Source organism: Schistocerca americana, chromosome X (genome assembly GCF_021461395.2).
Source record: "Schistocerca americana isolate TAMUIC-IGC-003095 chromosome X, iqSchAmer2.1, whole genome shotgun sequence".
Classification (NCBI taxonomy): Eukaryota; Metazoa; Arthropoda; class Insecta; order Orthoptera; family Acrididae; genus Schistocerca; species Schistocerca americana.
The window spans coordinates 609,671,674-609,687,517 of NC_060130.1; the positions used below are offsets into that span (position 1 = coordinate 609,671,674).

The 15,844-nt window shown below is 39.2% G+C and overlaps 1 protein-coding gene across 1 annotated transcript in view; it reads left to right on the forward strand.

Moving 5' to 3' along the window:
* LOC124554918 (protein unc-79 homolog) overlaps positions 1-15,844 on the forward strand; it is an 859,177-nt gene that overhangs the window by 267,676 nt on the left and 575,657 nt on the right. The window contains exons 16-17 of the mRNA XM_047128608.1: positions 1,440-1,592; positions 12,350-12,467. Coding sequence (XP_046984564.1) covers positions 1,440-1,592; positions 12,350-12,467 — 271 coding nt within the window. The remainder of the gene's footprint in view (positions 1-1,439; positions 1,593-12,349; positions 12,468-15,844) is intronic.

The following is a 15,844-nucleotide window of genomic DNA, read 5'->3' on the forward strand; positions in this document are numbered from 1 at the left end:
GCCTGATCCATAATAGTATACCATCAATGAGATTATCAAGCCAGTCCAGGTCCAAACTGTTCCACTCTCCAATAGTGATTGTGTGTGAGTCACACAGAGTATGTGGTCATTGTTCATCTCCAAAAACAGCTTGTTTCAATCAATCTCATAAGTTTGACTGAATTCATTTCCAGGGAACGGGCAGGGCACTCCATTCAGGTAATCCTAGTATGCTGGAGGTATGTGTTCCTGAGAACAGAATGATGAGCAGTCCAGTCATCATCAATAAACATCATCACCAAGATGTTGGTAATATGGTCCCACTATTGGCTACAGAATATCGACCCTGTATTATAGAGCCATGAGATTGGCCTCAGCAACCTCAATCAGTATCTGCTGGCTTCATGTAATTCCACCCCAAAACATCACTCCATCATCTTGTTGCACACATGGTATACAGTGTTTGTACAACATTGTGTTCACCGTGGTCATTGGGACTGGGAATTCCCATTGTGCACTCATCTCCTAACAGTTTGAAGTGATGTATTCAGTCAGTGGTTCCTTTGACTCAAAAATTTAGTGTACCCATTGAACACAGATATCTATGTGCAGTAAGTCCTCAGTACTGACTGTTAATCAGAACAGATTACATGTCCACACCGTACCACTTTGACCCCAATGCAAGTGTCAGGCAACTTTCTTGTTAGACTATCCCTCTGCGCATAACATGATGGCATGAACCTGATCATCAGTTGCATGATGTATGTTCAGTCCACTGTTCCACATGATGGCGTGAACCTGATCATCGGTTGCATGATGTATGTTCAGTCTACTGTTCCACAGATGTTTCTAATGCATACATACTGGTGCTTTACTTTCAACTGAAGCACTGCAATCCATTTGAGTGTGGCATTCTACTCACAGGTAGTGCTCATGGTAACTGTGTGTAGGTTTACAAATAACATCAGGGGTGACCTTCTCATTGACACAGGTGTAGTCTGCATGACATACTGGAGTGATGCAATGCTTTTGCTAATATATTTGGTTAAAAATTGATAAAGTCCTTTGATTTGTATTTACATTTATTATGTTAATAGAAAGTATTGTATTCATTTGGTTTTAAATCATAACTGTACATGCTTTAACAGAAAACAAAATAACAATAAAAATGGGCACAGACTGTCTATAGTAGCTCAAAAAATGAAATAAATTACTTGTGAGGGTTGTAACAGTCAGTGAAGGATGAACTTGTAACAACATTTTTAAATTATTATATTCATAACTGTCTGAGAGAAGCACAGAAATAAAACATCACTACAACAACTTTCATATATGCCATTATCACATCTAAACTCACAGAATAAATCATTATTCAATTGTTTTGTTTCATTGCCAGCTATAAATTGTGGAATACACCAAAACCGAGAGGGTAATGTTGGTTTCTACGATATTTATTACAGTTTCCAATTGACGAGCAGAATGAAGACTCAAATCAACAACGCAAGAGTCCCCCAGAATTAGAGAAAAAGGCAGAGCCAAAACCTGATGTTGTAATCAATATGCCTATTCCTGACATTCCCAGTGTAGGTGGTGTCCTGGTTCATATGCCACATGTAAGTCAGAAGTTTGCTTTATAGCAATCATTCAAAATATTACTTTAACTTTATGTAACTTTAATCTGGAAGATGTAAAATATTTCTCTGACTTTATCGTATTTTCATATGCACAGTTTAAGTAATTTTTCTAAGTATTAGTTGTGTTAAACAAGTTAGTTCTGTATGATTACATCAGTTTCCTTTCTAGTAGAGCAGTCGAGTATTTTATTTCCTAATTTTCATAATTGTTTTAGGTATAATCTCTATCACATATATGTGTCACCATTATAAATATTGGTACAAAATGGTTCTATAAATTTCTACACAATTGCATTTTATTTTTATTTTATTTTATTTTATTTATTTATTTTGTAACTTAATTTATGCTATACATAGCTTTCCCTACAATGTAAGTGACTTCTGTGATTTGTAATAAATATAATACTTTTTTTTTTACATTCGACCAAGTCTCCCTTATTGTTTGTCTGCAATCAGGTGTATGAAGAGTTTGAGCTACCACAGGAAAATTTGTTCTAGGGTGCTGTGCAGCTATTGTGATATACTGTTTATTTAGGAGATTATAGAAGTACAAAAACTAGTGAACTAATTAAGATCATTATTTAGTATAACAGAACCTGTGCACAGTGAAATTGCTGAAAGAGGGGTATGATTAATGGCCTGAAGCCTGAACTGTATAGAGCTATGGACAAAATGGAAACAAGCGTGGATTAATAAAGAGAAATGTTGGAAGTAGAATCAGGAAATAGTGGCTGCTGAAAGAAAACTATTTTTTGCATTGGGCACAAAAAATAGGTGTTCTGATAGTTTAGGAAATGCCTCAGGTAGATGTATCTGTAGCTAATGTTTAGCATACTGTCATAAGGAAACTAGTTATGCCAGAGAAACTAGGCAAGAGAAAAAACAATCTGCTGTTAGACAGCATCTAGAAAAGAGCTTTGTACTAGCTGTTGAATGAAGTATTAGGTAAAAGGTACTAGGCCTTTTCTGGCCAAGTGCATACTTTAGCCATGGAACAGAGGATGCAGGATGCTTGAAGAATGTTTCTCAAAGGAGGATCATCTTGTGGTAGAGAAGAGGGCAGGGGATTAGCTTTGGAAATAAACTACACAAACGTTAAGTTAATTCTCTTTGTGAAGCAGTGTGATTAGAAGTATTTCAACAGCTCTCTGAGAAATGTCTGCTACTGGATCAAATTATGATTTGGGTCCTATCAATACCAATAGCAGGTGGGGCTCCACATGCCCTGGCCTTCATCTCAGTGGGAAAGGGTAGGGGAAATTATCTGGACTGATAGGTGAATATGTAAAGGTACTGGCATTCATGGCACTATCCCTATAGTTGTTGCTGTGAGGTAGCACCATTTTGGAATAAACTCAGAACTATTCAGACCAGCAGTATTAAAATAATTTAGAGCTTTTGATGTGACTGTAAAATTAACAAGAAAATAAATTTTTCACACCAATATAATAGAGGGTAAAAATAAGATCATGAACATATGATTTGTCTGGGGAAAGTATAACCTAAAATATTTGTCTTTCTGAATACCATTGAACAACTGAAGCAGAAACGTGGAATCTTCTTTTTTCTTGGCCTTTACCCTGTATGTTCAGGCAGCTGGCATGCACATTTATAAGATTTGTCATTGTTAGTAGCAGAGGGTGACTGGATGCTCTTCCTGTAGCCAATCCCTGCCCCTCCCTGTCGGAATTTGTGTACCCCACCTGCCTGCATCTAATGTTGTCCTACATGAAAGGGTGTGAATGTTTTCTAAATGTTTTTGTATCATGTAACTGAAGTGGAACATGGGTACCAGCCTTGTATTCAAATAGTCAGTTGTAGGAAACTGCCTAGAAACCATATCCAGTCAGGCTGCCACAATGGCTCTCCTTATTTATCTACTGGGCAGATTCTATCTGGGGCCAGTGTGCCTCTCCGAATTCCAGAAGTTGTGCACTAATGCGTGGGGCACCCTATGTGGGTCAAAAAGGAATACTGAATATGAATAAATATTTTGGTTAAAATCTGTTAAAATACACTCCTGGAAATTGAAATAAGAACACCGTGAATTCATTGTCCCAGGAAGGGGAAACTTTATTGACACATTCCTGGGGTCAGATACATCACATGATCACACTGACAGAACCACGGGCACATAGACACAGGCAACAGAGCATGCACAATGTCGGCACTAGTACAGTGTATATCCACCTTTCGCAGCAATGCAGGCTGCTATTCTCCCATGGAGACGATCGTAGAGATGCTGGATGTAGTCCTGTGGAACGGCTTGCCATGCCATTTCCACCTGGCGCCTCAGTTGGACCAGCGTTCGTGCTGGACGTGCAGACCGCGTGAGACGACGCTTCATCCAGTCCCAAACATGCTCAATGGGGGACAGATCCGGAGATCTTGCTGGCCAGGGTAGTTGACTTACACCTTCTAGAGCACGTTGGGTGGCACGGGATACATGCGGACGTGCATTGTCCTGTTGGAACAGCAAGTTCCCTTGCCGGTCTAGGAATGGTAGAACGATGGGTTCGATGACGGTTTGGATGTACCGTGCACTATTCAGTGTCCCCTCGACGATCACCAGTGGTGTACGGCCAGTGTAGGAGATCGCTCCCCACACCATGATGCCGGGTGTTGGCCCTGTGTGCCTCGGTCGTATGCAGTCCTGATTGTGGCGCTCACCTGCACGGCGCCAAACACGCATACGACCATCATTGGCACCAAGGCAGAAGCGACTCTCATCGCTGAAGACGACACGTCTCCATTCGTCCCTCCATTCACGCCTGTCGCGACACCACTGGAGGCGGGCTGCACGATGTTGGGGCGTGAGCGGAAGACGGCCTAACGGTGTGCGGGACCGTAGCCCAGCTTCATGGAGACGGTTGCGAATGGTCCTCGCCGATACCCCAGGAGCAACAGTGTCCCTAATTTGCTGGGAAGTGGCGGTGCGGTCCCCTACGGCACTGCGTAGGATCCTACGGTCTTGGCGTGCATCCGTGCGTCGCTGCGGTCCGGTCTCAGGTCGACGGGCACGTGCACCTTCCGCCGACCACTGGCGACAACATCGATGTACTGTGGAGACCTCACGCCCCACGTGTTGAGCAATTCGGCGGTACGTCCACCCGGCCTCCCGCATGCCCACTATACGCCCTCGCTCAAAGTCCGTCAACTGCACATACGGTTCACGTCCACGCTGTCGCGGCATGCTACCAGTGTTAAAGACTGCGATGGAGCTCCGTATGCCACGGCAAACTGGCTGACACTGACGGCGGCGGTGCACAAATGCTGCGCAGCTAGCGCCATTCGACGGCCAACACCGCGGTTCCTGGTGTGTCCGCTGTGCCGTGCGTGTGATCATTGCTTGTACAGCCCTCTCGCAGTGTCCGGAGCAAGTATGGTGGGTCTGACACACCGGTGTCAATGTGTTCTTTTTTCCATTTCCAGGAGTGTATAAATAAAAATACTTGTTAAAATCCAGTTACTGTATATCAAATATGCAGGAAGTAGGAGTTATTACTTAAACAAATATATGAAAACATTGATATTTTTAGACACAGAACATCTGGCTGGATACAACAGGACATCAGGAGCTTGGAAATTTATACATCAAGTGAGAGCTCCTGCAAAAATCAGAAGAGAAGCTAGAATGACTGCCATTTCAGAGTGTACAATACATTTTAAAGATCTTCTTACAGTGGATAGTGAAGAGTTCTGAGAAAAGTGAAATGGAGATTTATCCTGTGGAAGAGGTGGCTGTCAATGACAGGTCCTTACTAGTAATTATTTTAATAAGGTGGTTCAAGAAGATGAAGTACTTGAAGAATGTTAAAATCCAGTTACTGTTTATCATATATGCAGAAAGTAGGTGTTATTACTTAAACAAATGTAGAAAACATTGATATTTTTAGACACAGAACATCTAGTTGGATACAACAGGACATCAGGAGCTATACAATTTATACATCAGGTGAGAGCTCCTGTATCACCATGATATATAAGACAGAGAGCAGGAGAGATCCAACTTATCACAGGGGAATGAGTATAACGGCTTCATTGAGTAGGTTGTTCAGTAGTATAGTAAAAAACAGATTGGGAAATGTTGCACATGTTGTGTCACAGGAACAGTTGACTTTCACTGCTGGGAAAAACTGTGTTGATAACATCTTTTGCATATGCCAGATGTGTCAGAAAATGATCACAAAAATCAAGATCATCATTTGGTTTTGTTGATTCAGATAAAGCATATGATTCTGTGCCAAGGAAGTTACTATGGACAATACTGGAAAGGTTGGAGTGGATGGTGCATTAATAGGGTTGGTGAAAAGGATGTAGGCCTACCATTAATGCAAGACCATTGTGAAGATAGGTTGTAAGATATTGGCAAGTTTTAAAATGCGTAAAGGATTAAGCCAAGGATGTTCCATGTCACCAATTGTATTTAAGTTGTATTTAGAAGTTTTTCTTGGTTACGGGAATAGACAGTGCAGAAGTTTGAATGTGACAATACAGCATCAGAATTTACATTCATTACTATTTGCTGATGATTAAGTGCTTATGGCTCTGGATAATGATATATATATATATAATGAGGATTAACAGTCAATATGGATAAAACAGAATATGTTGTTGTTCAATGTGGGGCAGGTGAGGATTTGTATTTTGAGTTTGGCTGGGTAAGAAATTTGGAAGTGTTCAAAGGATTCTGACATATGGCTCAGAGTGTTGGACATTGAAAGAGAGAGAAAGGGGGAAAATTCAGGCTGTTAAAATGGGCAGATGGCAGAGCATGAGAGCAAGCTGCTTGGGTTGACTGAGGAATGAATGTGTAAGAATGGAGATGGTTAGACTAGAAGCAGACACAGATAGGACTGATGCTCAAACACTGAGGTGGTATGGGCATGTCAGACAGATGGAGATGAATCTACACATGAACACAGTAAATACAAACTTATACAAAGAGGAATGTATCATACTGGAAGTATGTAAGGTAACCATTTGTTTTCTTACCTAAAATGCATACCAACATTAAATGCATTTAAAATAAAGTTAGAACAGTTCTTGCTTGAACACTGCTTCTATTCTTTGTCTGAGTTTATGGACCATCGTAATAAGTAAACCTCATGTCCCAAATTTTACTACTTGTCAATTCAAAATATAGTTTACGTTGTGCTTATCATGTCATTTCACTTAATAATTGCTATTATCACATGTAGAAGCAATGTAGTACACCAACCTATGTTATTATGCGTTTTGATTATGTCAACAATGCAGTCAAAATGACTACTGTATTGTAAATTAACTAGGTTTACCACTGTCCTATAGAACATGTACAAACAACGTAGGGATGAGTTGGTTAAAACAGGGTACTTAATAAAGAAAGTGGCATATTTAATGAACTATGGGTACCAACCCATCGTATTTTTAATGACTAATTGTCCAATCTGTCTACTTACAATTGGGCATGAAAAAAATGCATCACAGAAAGAATTTTTAACACTTGTGTCAACTACCCAGCTTTATCAGACTAGTTGTATAAAACAGGGTACTACATTGTAATAAAATTTTAAAAAAATAATAAAAAAATCTCCATTTACAAACCCTGACAATCACTTCATGTACAAAAATCGCATTTATATGGTTCATCATCATTATCATTAATGCCAGCACACTGTTCATGAGCCCATTCACTATACTTATATCATTTCACCCAGCCTTATTCAGACTTAGAATTGGAGAAAAATTCATTACAATAAGTGCAAGCTGTATTATTATCTTCTCCTTCCTCTTCTGACAATGTACTATACTTCCGTAATTTTCCAACTTTATTTGCTTTCTTCTGTCCAACATTTCTAACTTCAGTAGGCCTAGAACTGTTAGAATGTGGCCCTATTTGAAGTTTCCTTTTCGGAGTCTTCCCCTTTCTCATAGAAGAGTTTAATTCTTCCTTATAAGGTGAACTTGTAATAATAGCTGTCTTTCCTCTTCTTCCTCTTCTTCTATCAGATTTTTGTTCCTTTCTTTCAGCTATCACCACTGCTTTATGATTTACGGACAGACATGGAAAGCTGAAGTTGAAGGCTTAGGCCTATCCGACTGGGGAGACCCTGGTGTGGTTGGAAAAGATGTTTCTCTGTTTAATGACTCTGAAGTAGGTTCTGGGGGTGGGACATCACCTTTATCCAATGATGAGTCAGTGTCTGTTGTTTCAGCAGGCTGATACATCCAATCAGGGAAAGTATCTGCATCCAGTGGGAAGATTCCAGTTTTATGGAATGCATTTACAGCAGTCTCAATAGAAGCAGCTTTCATGAATGCTGTCCCATGCAGCCCTGCAACTTGACTGATGGTTATCACTCATCCAGGATGACACTGAAGCCACTTTCAAAACTCTTGAGAGTAATAATTACTCAGTGGGGCCATGAATGCAACATCCAGGGGCTGCATTCAGTGGGTGCAGTGTGGGGGGAAGCATAAGATATGAACGTGGTTTTCTCTAGCCATATCAATAAGTTCAATACTCTTTGTGTGTGTTGAGTGACCATCCAAGAGTAGAAGAATGGGTTTCTCTGCAGTTGGTTTAGAAAATTCAACAAATCGTTGAAACCACTTCAGGAAAATTTCTTTCTGCATCCATCCACCAGGGCAATACTCCACAGTAGATCCTGGCGGGGCATTATGCAGCACCTCAGGCTTGCCTCTTTCTCTAGGGAACACAAACATTGTAGGCATATAAATTCCAGAAGCGCTCATACAGGCTACAGCAGTCACTAAGATGCCTCTCTCCACAGAAATCAAACCGCCAACTTGACGTTTTCCCATCAAGGCAAGCACCTTTGATTGCTTAACAGGGACTGTTGTTATTCCTGTCTCATCCATATTATAGACTCTATTGGCTGTTAACTTGTACCTATTATAAAGTTCTAACAGCAAACCAAACAACTGCTTCACCTCTGCATGGTTAAAGCCCATTGCTCTGGCAAGAGATGTTGGCTCGGCAGAACGCAGGCTAATTTCCGGATTCCTCTTCAAAAACGAATAGAACCAGAATTTACCTGCCATCTTCTTCATCTTGCTGAAATTATGTGGCAAGTTATTTTTCTCTGCCAGTTTGAAAGCAACTCTCTGCACATCATCGATGGTCAATCAAAACAATTTGCTTTCCATTAACAGGATATATTCAGCCTGTTCATTTTCCTGCTCCTCATTAAATACAAGTTTGTAACAGCCTAGACCTAAAACAACAACAACAACAACAATAATAATAATAACTGCAACAGTTTAATTAATTTCTTCTAAAATAGTAAATAGGCCTACCTTTCTTTCTAGCATCCTCTAAACACGGTACACTCCGGGCCTTTTTTACACATGCTTCCAGAGTACTCTGAGGAACCTCTTAGCACTTTGATGATTTCAAATAGCCCATTGTTTGGGCCAAAACTGCCACTACAGCTTCTTTCATACTCTCTTGACTCCATGACTGTCTGTCAGTTTTCCTTTAATAAGACGCCATAATTATGGCATAATTTAAGTTAGATCCTGTGAAAAATAGTAATAATAATAATAATAATAATAATAATAATAATAATAATAAATTTTCTAACTGAACAAGCTAAATAAACAATTTGAAAATCGCAAATGACGATTTTTAAATCAGTTCGATAAAACAGGGTACTACCCTGTTTTATCAAACTTAGTCAAACCCTATTTTATCCGACAACGCCATGCTAAGAACAAGTTGATTTCAACAGCCCTTGAGCAGGACAAACGTTTTGAAACACTTAACGATCTGTAGTGCAGACAAGGTTTAACTTATATCATATTTACTTTATAGTCTTCAAAATAGTATCTTGCAAATATAAACACACAATTCACAGTCGAATATTACAACATAACACTGTAAAGATATATTTTTCGCCCGAGAGTACTCACGGTTGCTTTCATGGACTACAGCTACTCTAAGAATGAAGGTCATTGAGTGGGAAAGAGGTTACTATGTTTACCGGGAGACGGCAGCACATTTCAGACGAGAGGAGTATGATACCCTGTTTCATCAGACCACCCTGTTTTATCAGACTCTCCCCTACTAAAATGATTCTTGGGCAAATAAACAAATAATAATGGCTGCAGGGATACTGAGGGCAATTTTGAATAAATATGCTCTGTTTCTGAAAACCCAAGAGGTGTAGTTTTTTTAGTGCACAGTTGTTTCATAGGTATACTGATGCAGAATATACACTACCACTATTCTGGTAAGCAAACTTGAGTTACAAAAGAGCACTTTTATTTGTCATGTATAACCAACAAAATCTTCAATTTTACACAGTTTTATGCCAGTTGTTTGTGTTCTTAGCCCATTTACCTCCTGGCTGTTAATGCCAGCTTTTCTGAACTGGATCCTGTACCTTTCATTCAAGTAGCAACTCCTTTTCGCCATGAGGCTGAGTGAACTATTAATTTGTGGTAGGCTACAGGGTACAAAATGACAGAAAGTTTTGTCTCTTTTATAACAATAAATAATTTCATTTTCTCAACCTTTTGTTGGAAGACAAAAATCCCACAATAAGCAACTTTTGTAACACAAAATACAGAACTTGTACTACAAAATTTGCTTCTAACCTCAAAAGCAAGAGTAAAACATTACAAAATGTAATTATATCTATCACATAATATGTTTAGTGTATGTATAAAAAGAAACATGTATTTCAGGCCACTGATGATGCTTCCCAAATAAGCAGAATGCATATGGCAATAAACATAGTGCCTTCATTTAGTTGCATAGACGGTACACACCTCCACGAAACTCATACATGTTTTAGGGTTTCACTATTATCTCCTTTAAACCATTTGATGACACTGGGCCTCTCCTCAGACCTTTCAGTCAATGACTCTTACTCAGTGCAGCACTGTAATTGCTACCATTCACATAAAATAGTTTCAATAACAGCACATGGTCACTCTTCTTGATAGCCAAACCGTTCACTCAATTTATGGCTTGGCAAATAACAGTAATGTCATACAAACAGTGCACAGAGTCAGATTTGCACCTAGTGGCCACAATTGGAAATAATGTTTTTCTCCAGTGTAAATTGGTGCCATATTAACACATTAGCACATCTATGAAGTTATGCAGCCTTACAATAATTACAACCCATACTGGACCTCCATCAGTAGCTGCACTTTAATTATAACCAATAGGTACTTCTTCTGCCAGACTCAGCTGAAAGACCTAACTGTAAGTCTTAACACTCACTTGATAATTAATGTTGATGGAATCATTTTGGTATGAACTTTGCTTTGTCCAAAAGCACTTATTATTATCAGTTTTTAAATACAACTAAACATTAGGTACTGTATATTCTGTGTATTCTGCATATTTGAAGGGAATCAAATTATTCTAGCTGTTAATGTTAGCTTAAAAAAGCAGAGCTACAATATGTGGTTATCCTCACATGCCTGAGAGAGCACTGTCCCATTCTGTATTAAATATTTTATTTACACATCATAAAATTATAAGTCAGTTTTCTATCACTGGTATGGCCTCATTTGCATGGAAATAAAATTCAGAAATCAGCACTCATGTTAAAAAATGAGAGAAAGGCTAAAATTTTGTAGTAGATTCTGTAGTCAACACATTGTGTGGCACCTTGTATCAATTATGCCAAAAAGGAATAGTTTTAATTAGGATTCTCACAGTGAAAATTTTGAAGACCATTGATTTCTCATGCCACAAATAACTTGTACTCAGTGCAGCTAAAGTTACATTGCTTTTTTAAATTTTTAATTAAAGGTACTACATCTTTTTCTTGTCTCATTTATTTCATTGAATTTTAGTTATATTTAGAGAGTTTAACAATTCTGAAGCTCTCATGGAGTGTGTGAAAATATACACTTGTGTTTTTTCTTGAAAATAAGATAGTTGTCACTGATGCGTTGTAACTGATCTGAGAGCCCATTGGAACACTTGTTACAGATAATGTCACACTTTTCTGAACAGTTATTTTGGATGTGTCTCATAACGTATACCTTTCCTCTGCCTTTTGATTGTTGACGAATACAAGAATTTCTGTTACACAAATTCTTGTTGTCAATAATCCTGCTGAATACAGTAAATACAATGTAATCTCAGTGTAATAATTCATGAAATTCTGTAATTAAATATCGCGGGAAACCTTTTGCAGAGAAAAATATAATGTTAACAGAGTAACACTGTACAAACCCTATGGCTAAGTTCCTTGAAGTGAATTGTGTCATGTGATTAAAATCGAAATTCTAGACTTTTTTTTAAAAGGTTTTCAAGCATAACAAATTTGCTGATGGAGGATGTTATTCAGATTTTACAATGAAGTTCAGTTAAAATCTGCTGAAATTCAGTAATATGTACTTTCAGTGTGACATTAACAGTCATCAACAGTGTCAGTTTCACTTTTATGGAAACAGACTATCACTCTTATCCAGGCTCATTGGCATCCTTGCTTGTACACATGTAAGTAGAAGGCTTCTGAGTTTCTTGTCGCTGTTACTGGCTATTCCTTTTGTGTGTTAATGAAAGTAAAACATTAAAGTATTGGTCCTGAAAGTATAATGCATGTAGCAGTACTGAATTTTACAGTTCTTTATGGTGTAGCAACTGCATAAATAGAATCTTATAATGTAGTAGAACTGTCACACTTTTCACAGATTTAAGACATGCAATGAAAAAAATCACAGTTTTCCATGCTTATGATACTTCCAATTTATATCACTTGCAGATAATGACAGCAACAGTTGAGACTGTTACAGAACAGCTTGACCTGGCACCAATAATACCGACAGAGAGGGTAGTGGCTGCTGTAGCCAGAGCTGTTACTCTCACTGATACAGATGTTGGTAAGCTTTTAATGTTCTTCAGTGCTCGATATTATGATAAATGTTTCGTGTATTTCTAGACTTCTATGTATTATGAGGTAACCTCCACTGAATAAAATATTCTTGGTGAATGTGTCATGTGAAACCTGTATAAAATTCCTGTGTTTTGATAATATCCACCATTGTCTTCATCAGCAATGAACTGACTGTCAAAGAAGTAACAGAATTCCATAGATATAAATAATGTAGTGGTGCCAGCTAAAACCAAAAATTATGCAAGTGCCAATGATGACATGTGGTCTGCAGGAGGGCTGTTCTCATCGCATTGGACAATGTGACACATATTCATCTATAGTCTCTCAGTATCAAGCTCTGGCTTCCACACATTACTGACTGTGCTGCCTGTATCTCTTTTAAGGTTATTGATACCTACCTAATATACATAGACTCTTTCATTATGTAAGGCACAGCATTTTAAAGACTAGAGTGAAATTTGTGCCTGGTCAAATGACGTTTTTGTGTTAGTTAATAAGGCTGTCCTTAGCCTGATTCTTCTACATTTCTATATTTGAAATACTGTGTGTATGTGTGTGTTGATTTTTTATTCTGTGTATGTGTTATGTTAAATGTAATTTGTACAATCTTAAATTGTTTGCCTGTTGTGTATTTGAAACAGAGAACTAACAAACAATATTCAAATGTATCTGAAAAAAAAAGCCTAAAACCCACACGCAGGTTGACTGATGTGTATTATAATGCTCATTACTATTCAGCAATCTGAAATGTGTATTCACTGTAGTGTGGGTAAAATCCTAACCTCAAAAGAAACTGCTCGAATCACAGTACTGTCTGAGCTTATTCTGCAGTCTCTTTTCTATAAAGCAGCCCGTCAGGCGTAAGCAAGTCTTCATGTTATTATAATACACACATCACATTCTGAGAGTTCTGAAACCTGTACAGAAAACTGGAATAGAGATCAACATAAACATCATTTCTGTCCTTTTTATTGCTCATTAAAACCATACATTGCATGTTGTACCACCATACAGTGACACCTTCAGAGGTGGTGGTTCAAACTGCTGTACACACCAGTACATGTAATACCCAGTAGCATGTCCTCTTGCATTGATGCAGGCCTGTATTCATCGTGGCATACTATCCACAAGTTCATCAAGGCACTGTTGGTCCAGACTGTTCCACTGCTCAACGGTGATTCAGCGTGGATCCCTCAGAGTGGTTGGTGGGTCACATCATCCATAAACAGACCTTTTCAATCTATCCCAGGCATGTTTGATAGGGTTCATGTCTGGAGAACATGCTGGCCACTTTAGTCAAGTGATATCGTTATCCTGAAGGAAGTCATTTGCAAGATTTGCATGATGGGGGCGCAAATTGTCATCCATGAAGACAAATGCCTTGCCAAAATGCCAGTGATATGGTTGCACTGTCAGCCAGAGGATGGCATTCACGTATCGTACAGCCATTACAGTGCCTTCCATGACCACCAGCACCGTACGTCGTCCCCACATAATGACACCCCAAAACATCAGGGAATCTCCACCTTGCTGCACTTGCTGGACAGTGAGTCTAAGGCATTCAGCCTGACCGGGTTGCCTCCAAACATGTCTCTGACGATTGTCTGGTTGAAGGACTATGCGACACTCATTGGTGAAGAGAACGTGATGCCAATCCTGAATGGTCCATTTGGTGTGTTGTTGGGCCCATCTATACCATGCTGCATGGTATCGTGATTGCAAAGATGAACCTCGCCATAGACGTCAGGAGTGAAGCTGCGCATCATGCAGCCTATTGCATGCAGTTTGAGTTGTAACACGACATCCTGTGGCTGCACAAAATGCATTATTGAACATGGTGGCATTGCTGTCAGGGTTCCTCCAAGCCATAATTCATAGGTAGTGGTCATCCACTGCAGAAGTAGCCCTTGAGGGCCTGAGCGAGGCATGTCATCAACAGTTCTTGTCTCTCTGTATCTCCTCCATTTACAAACAACATTGCTTTTGTGCACTCCGAGACGCCTGGACACTTCCCTTGTTGAGAGCCTTTCCTGGCACAAAGTAACAATGCAGATGTGATAAAACCGTGGTACTGACCATCTATGCATGGCTGAACTACAGACAACACGAGCTGTGTACCTCCTTCCTGGTGGAATAACTGGAAATGATCAGCTGTTGGACCTCTTCTGTCTAATAGGTGCTGCTCATACGTGGTTGTTTACATCTTTGGGCTGGTTTAGTGACATCTCTGAACAGTCAAAGGGACTGTGGCTGTGATACAATATCCACAGTCAATGTCTGTCTTCAGGAGTTCTGCGAACTGGGGTGATATAAAACTTTTTCAATGTGTGTAAATTAAAAATTAAGTGTGCTTGGATCCAGTTAATCACATTTGAAAAATACTATTTCTATGTAATACTACTTTTGACAACATGTATGCAGCTTATTTGGTGTGTATGTCTAAATTTTTATTTATTATACAAAAGCCCTAAATTGCTGCCTTTACAATCTTTCATTATGCTGCATGATAATATATAACATTTTCATACACACTTCTGTCTTAAATGTGATTTCTACTACTCACAATTCTCTCCCAACTTAGCTGTCTCAACACACAGTCTTCATGCAAATATTAACTTCTGACAATCCTTTGCATTTTTGTTAGGTTATACAAAGTTTGAACGAAAGTTTCAAAAACTCTTAATCTGGTGTGCCTCTTGTCTTTGTCATGCTGCCTGCTATCATTAAAGCCAGAATGTGACACATGCAAGAGCATTAGGCTTGTCATGAGTAGATACTTTTAGATACACATAAACATTCAGAAAATTGTAATAGCTTTTAAGAATTCACTTTTTTTAAACTGCCTCTCTTAGTTGCATATACACAGACTCACAAAGAGCCATTTGTATGGCTACAGAAATACTTGCCATTATTCCAAGCAGAAGGGTGTAGGTAAGAGGAAATGATTGTGGCAACTGGAAAGTGAAGGGGTGATGTTCAGGAGCAAAGGGGTGATGTTCAGGAGCAGAGGTTCATGGAGTAGAAGTCTGTATCTTCATGGGTGGAGGGTGGGGGGGGGGGGGGGGGCGGAAGGCAGCAGGTGTTCACTAAACTCACTCAAGTGTGCCACTCTCAGGCATGGTGTCCTCAATGCCTGGAACAAGATCATTGTCACTGAATGAGCCATCAGAGACAGGGCAGTGACCAGCCGCTCTGGGGAATTTGCTGCTGTTTTGTTGTGACTATGTTAATCCTGCATTTATAACATGGTGCTGCTTCTAATTTTCCACCAGCCAACAGAATTGTACTGAGATCAATTTCATTATATACACATATGTGTGGATGGATATGTGTGTGTGTGTGTGAGTGTATACCCATCTTTTT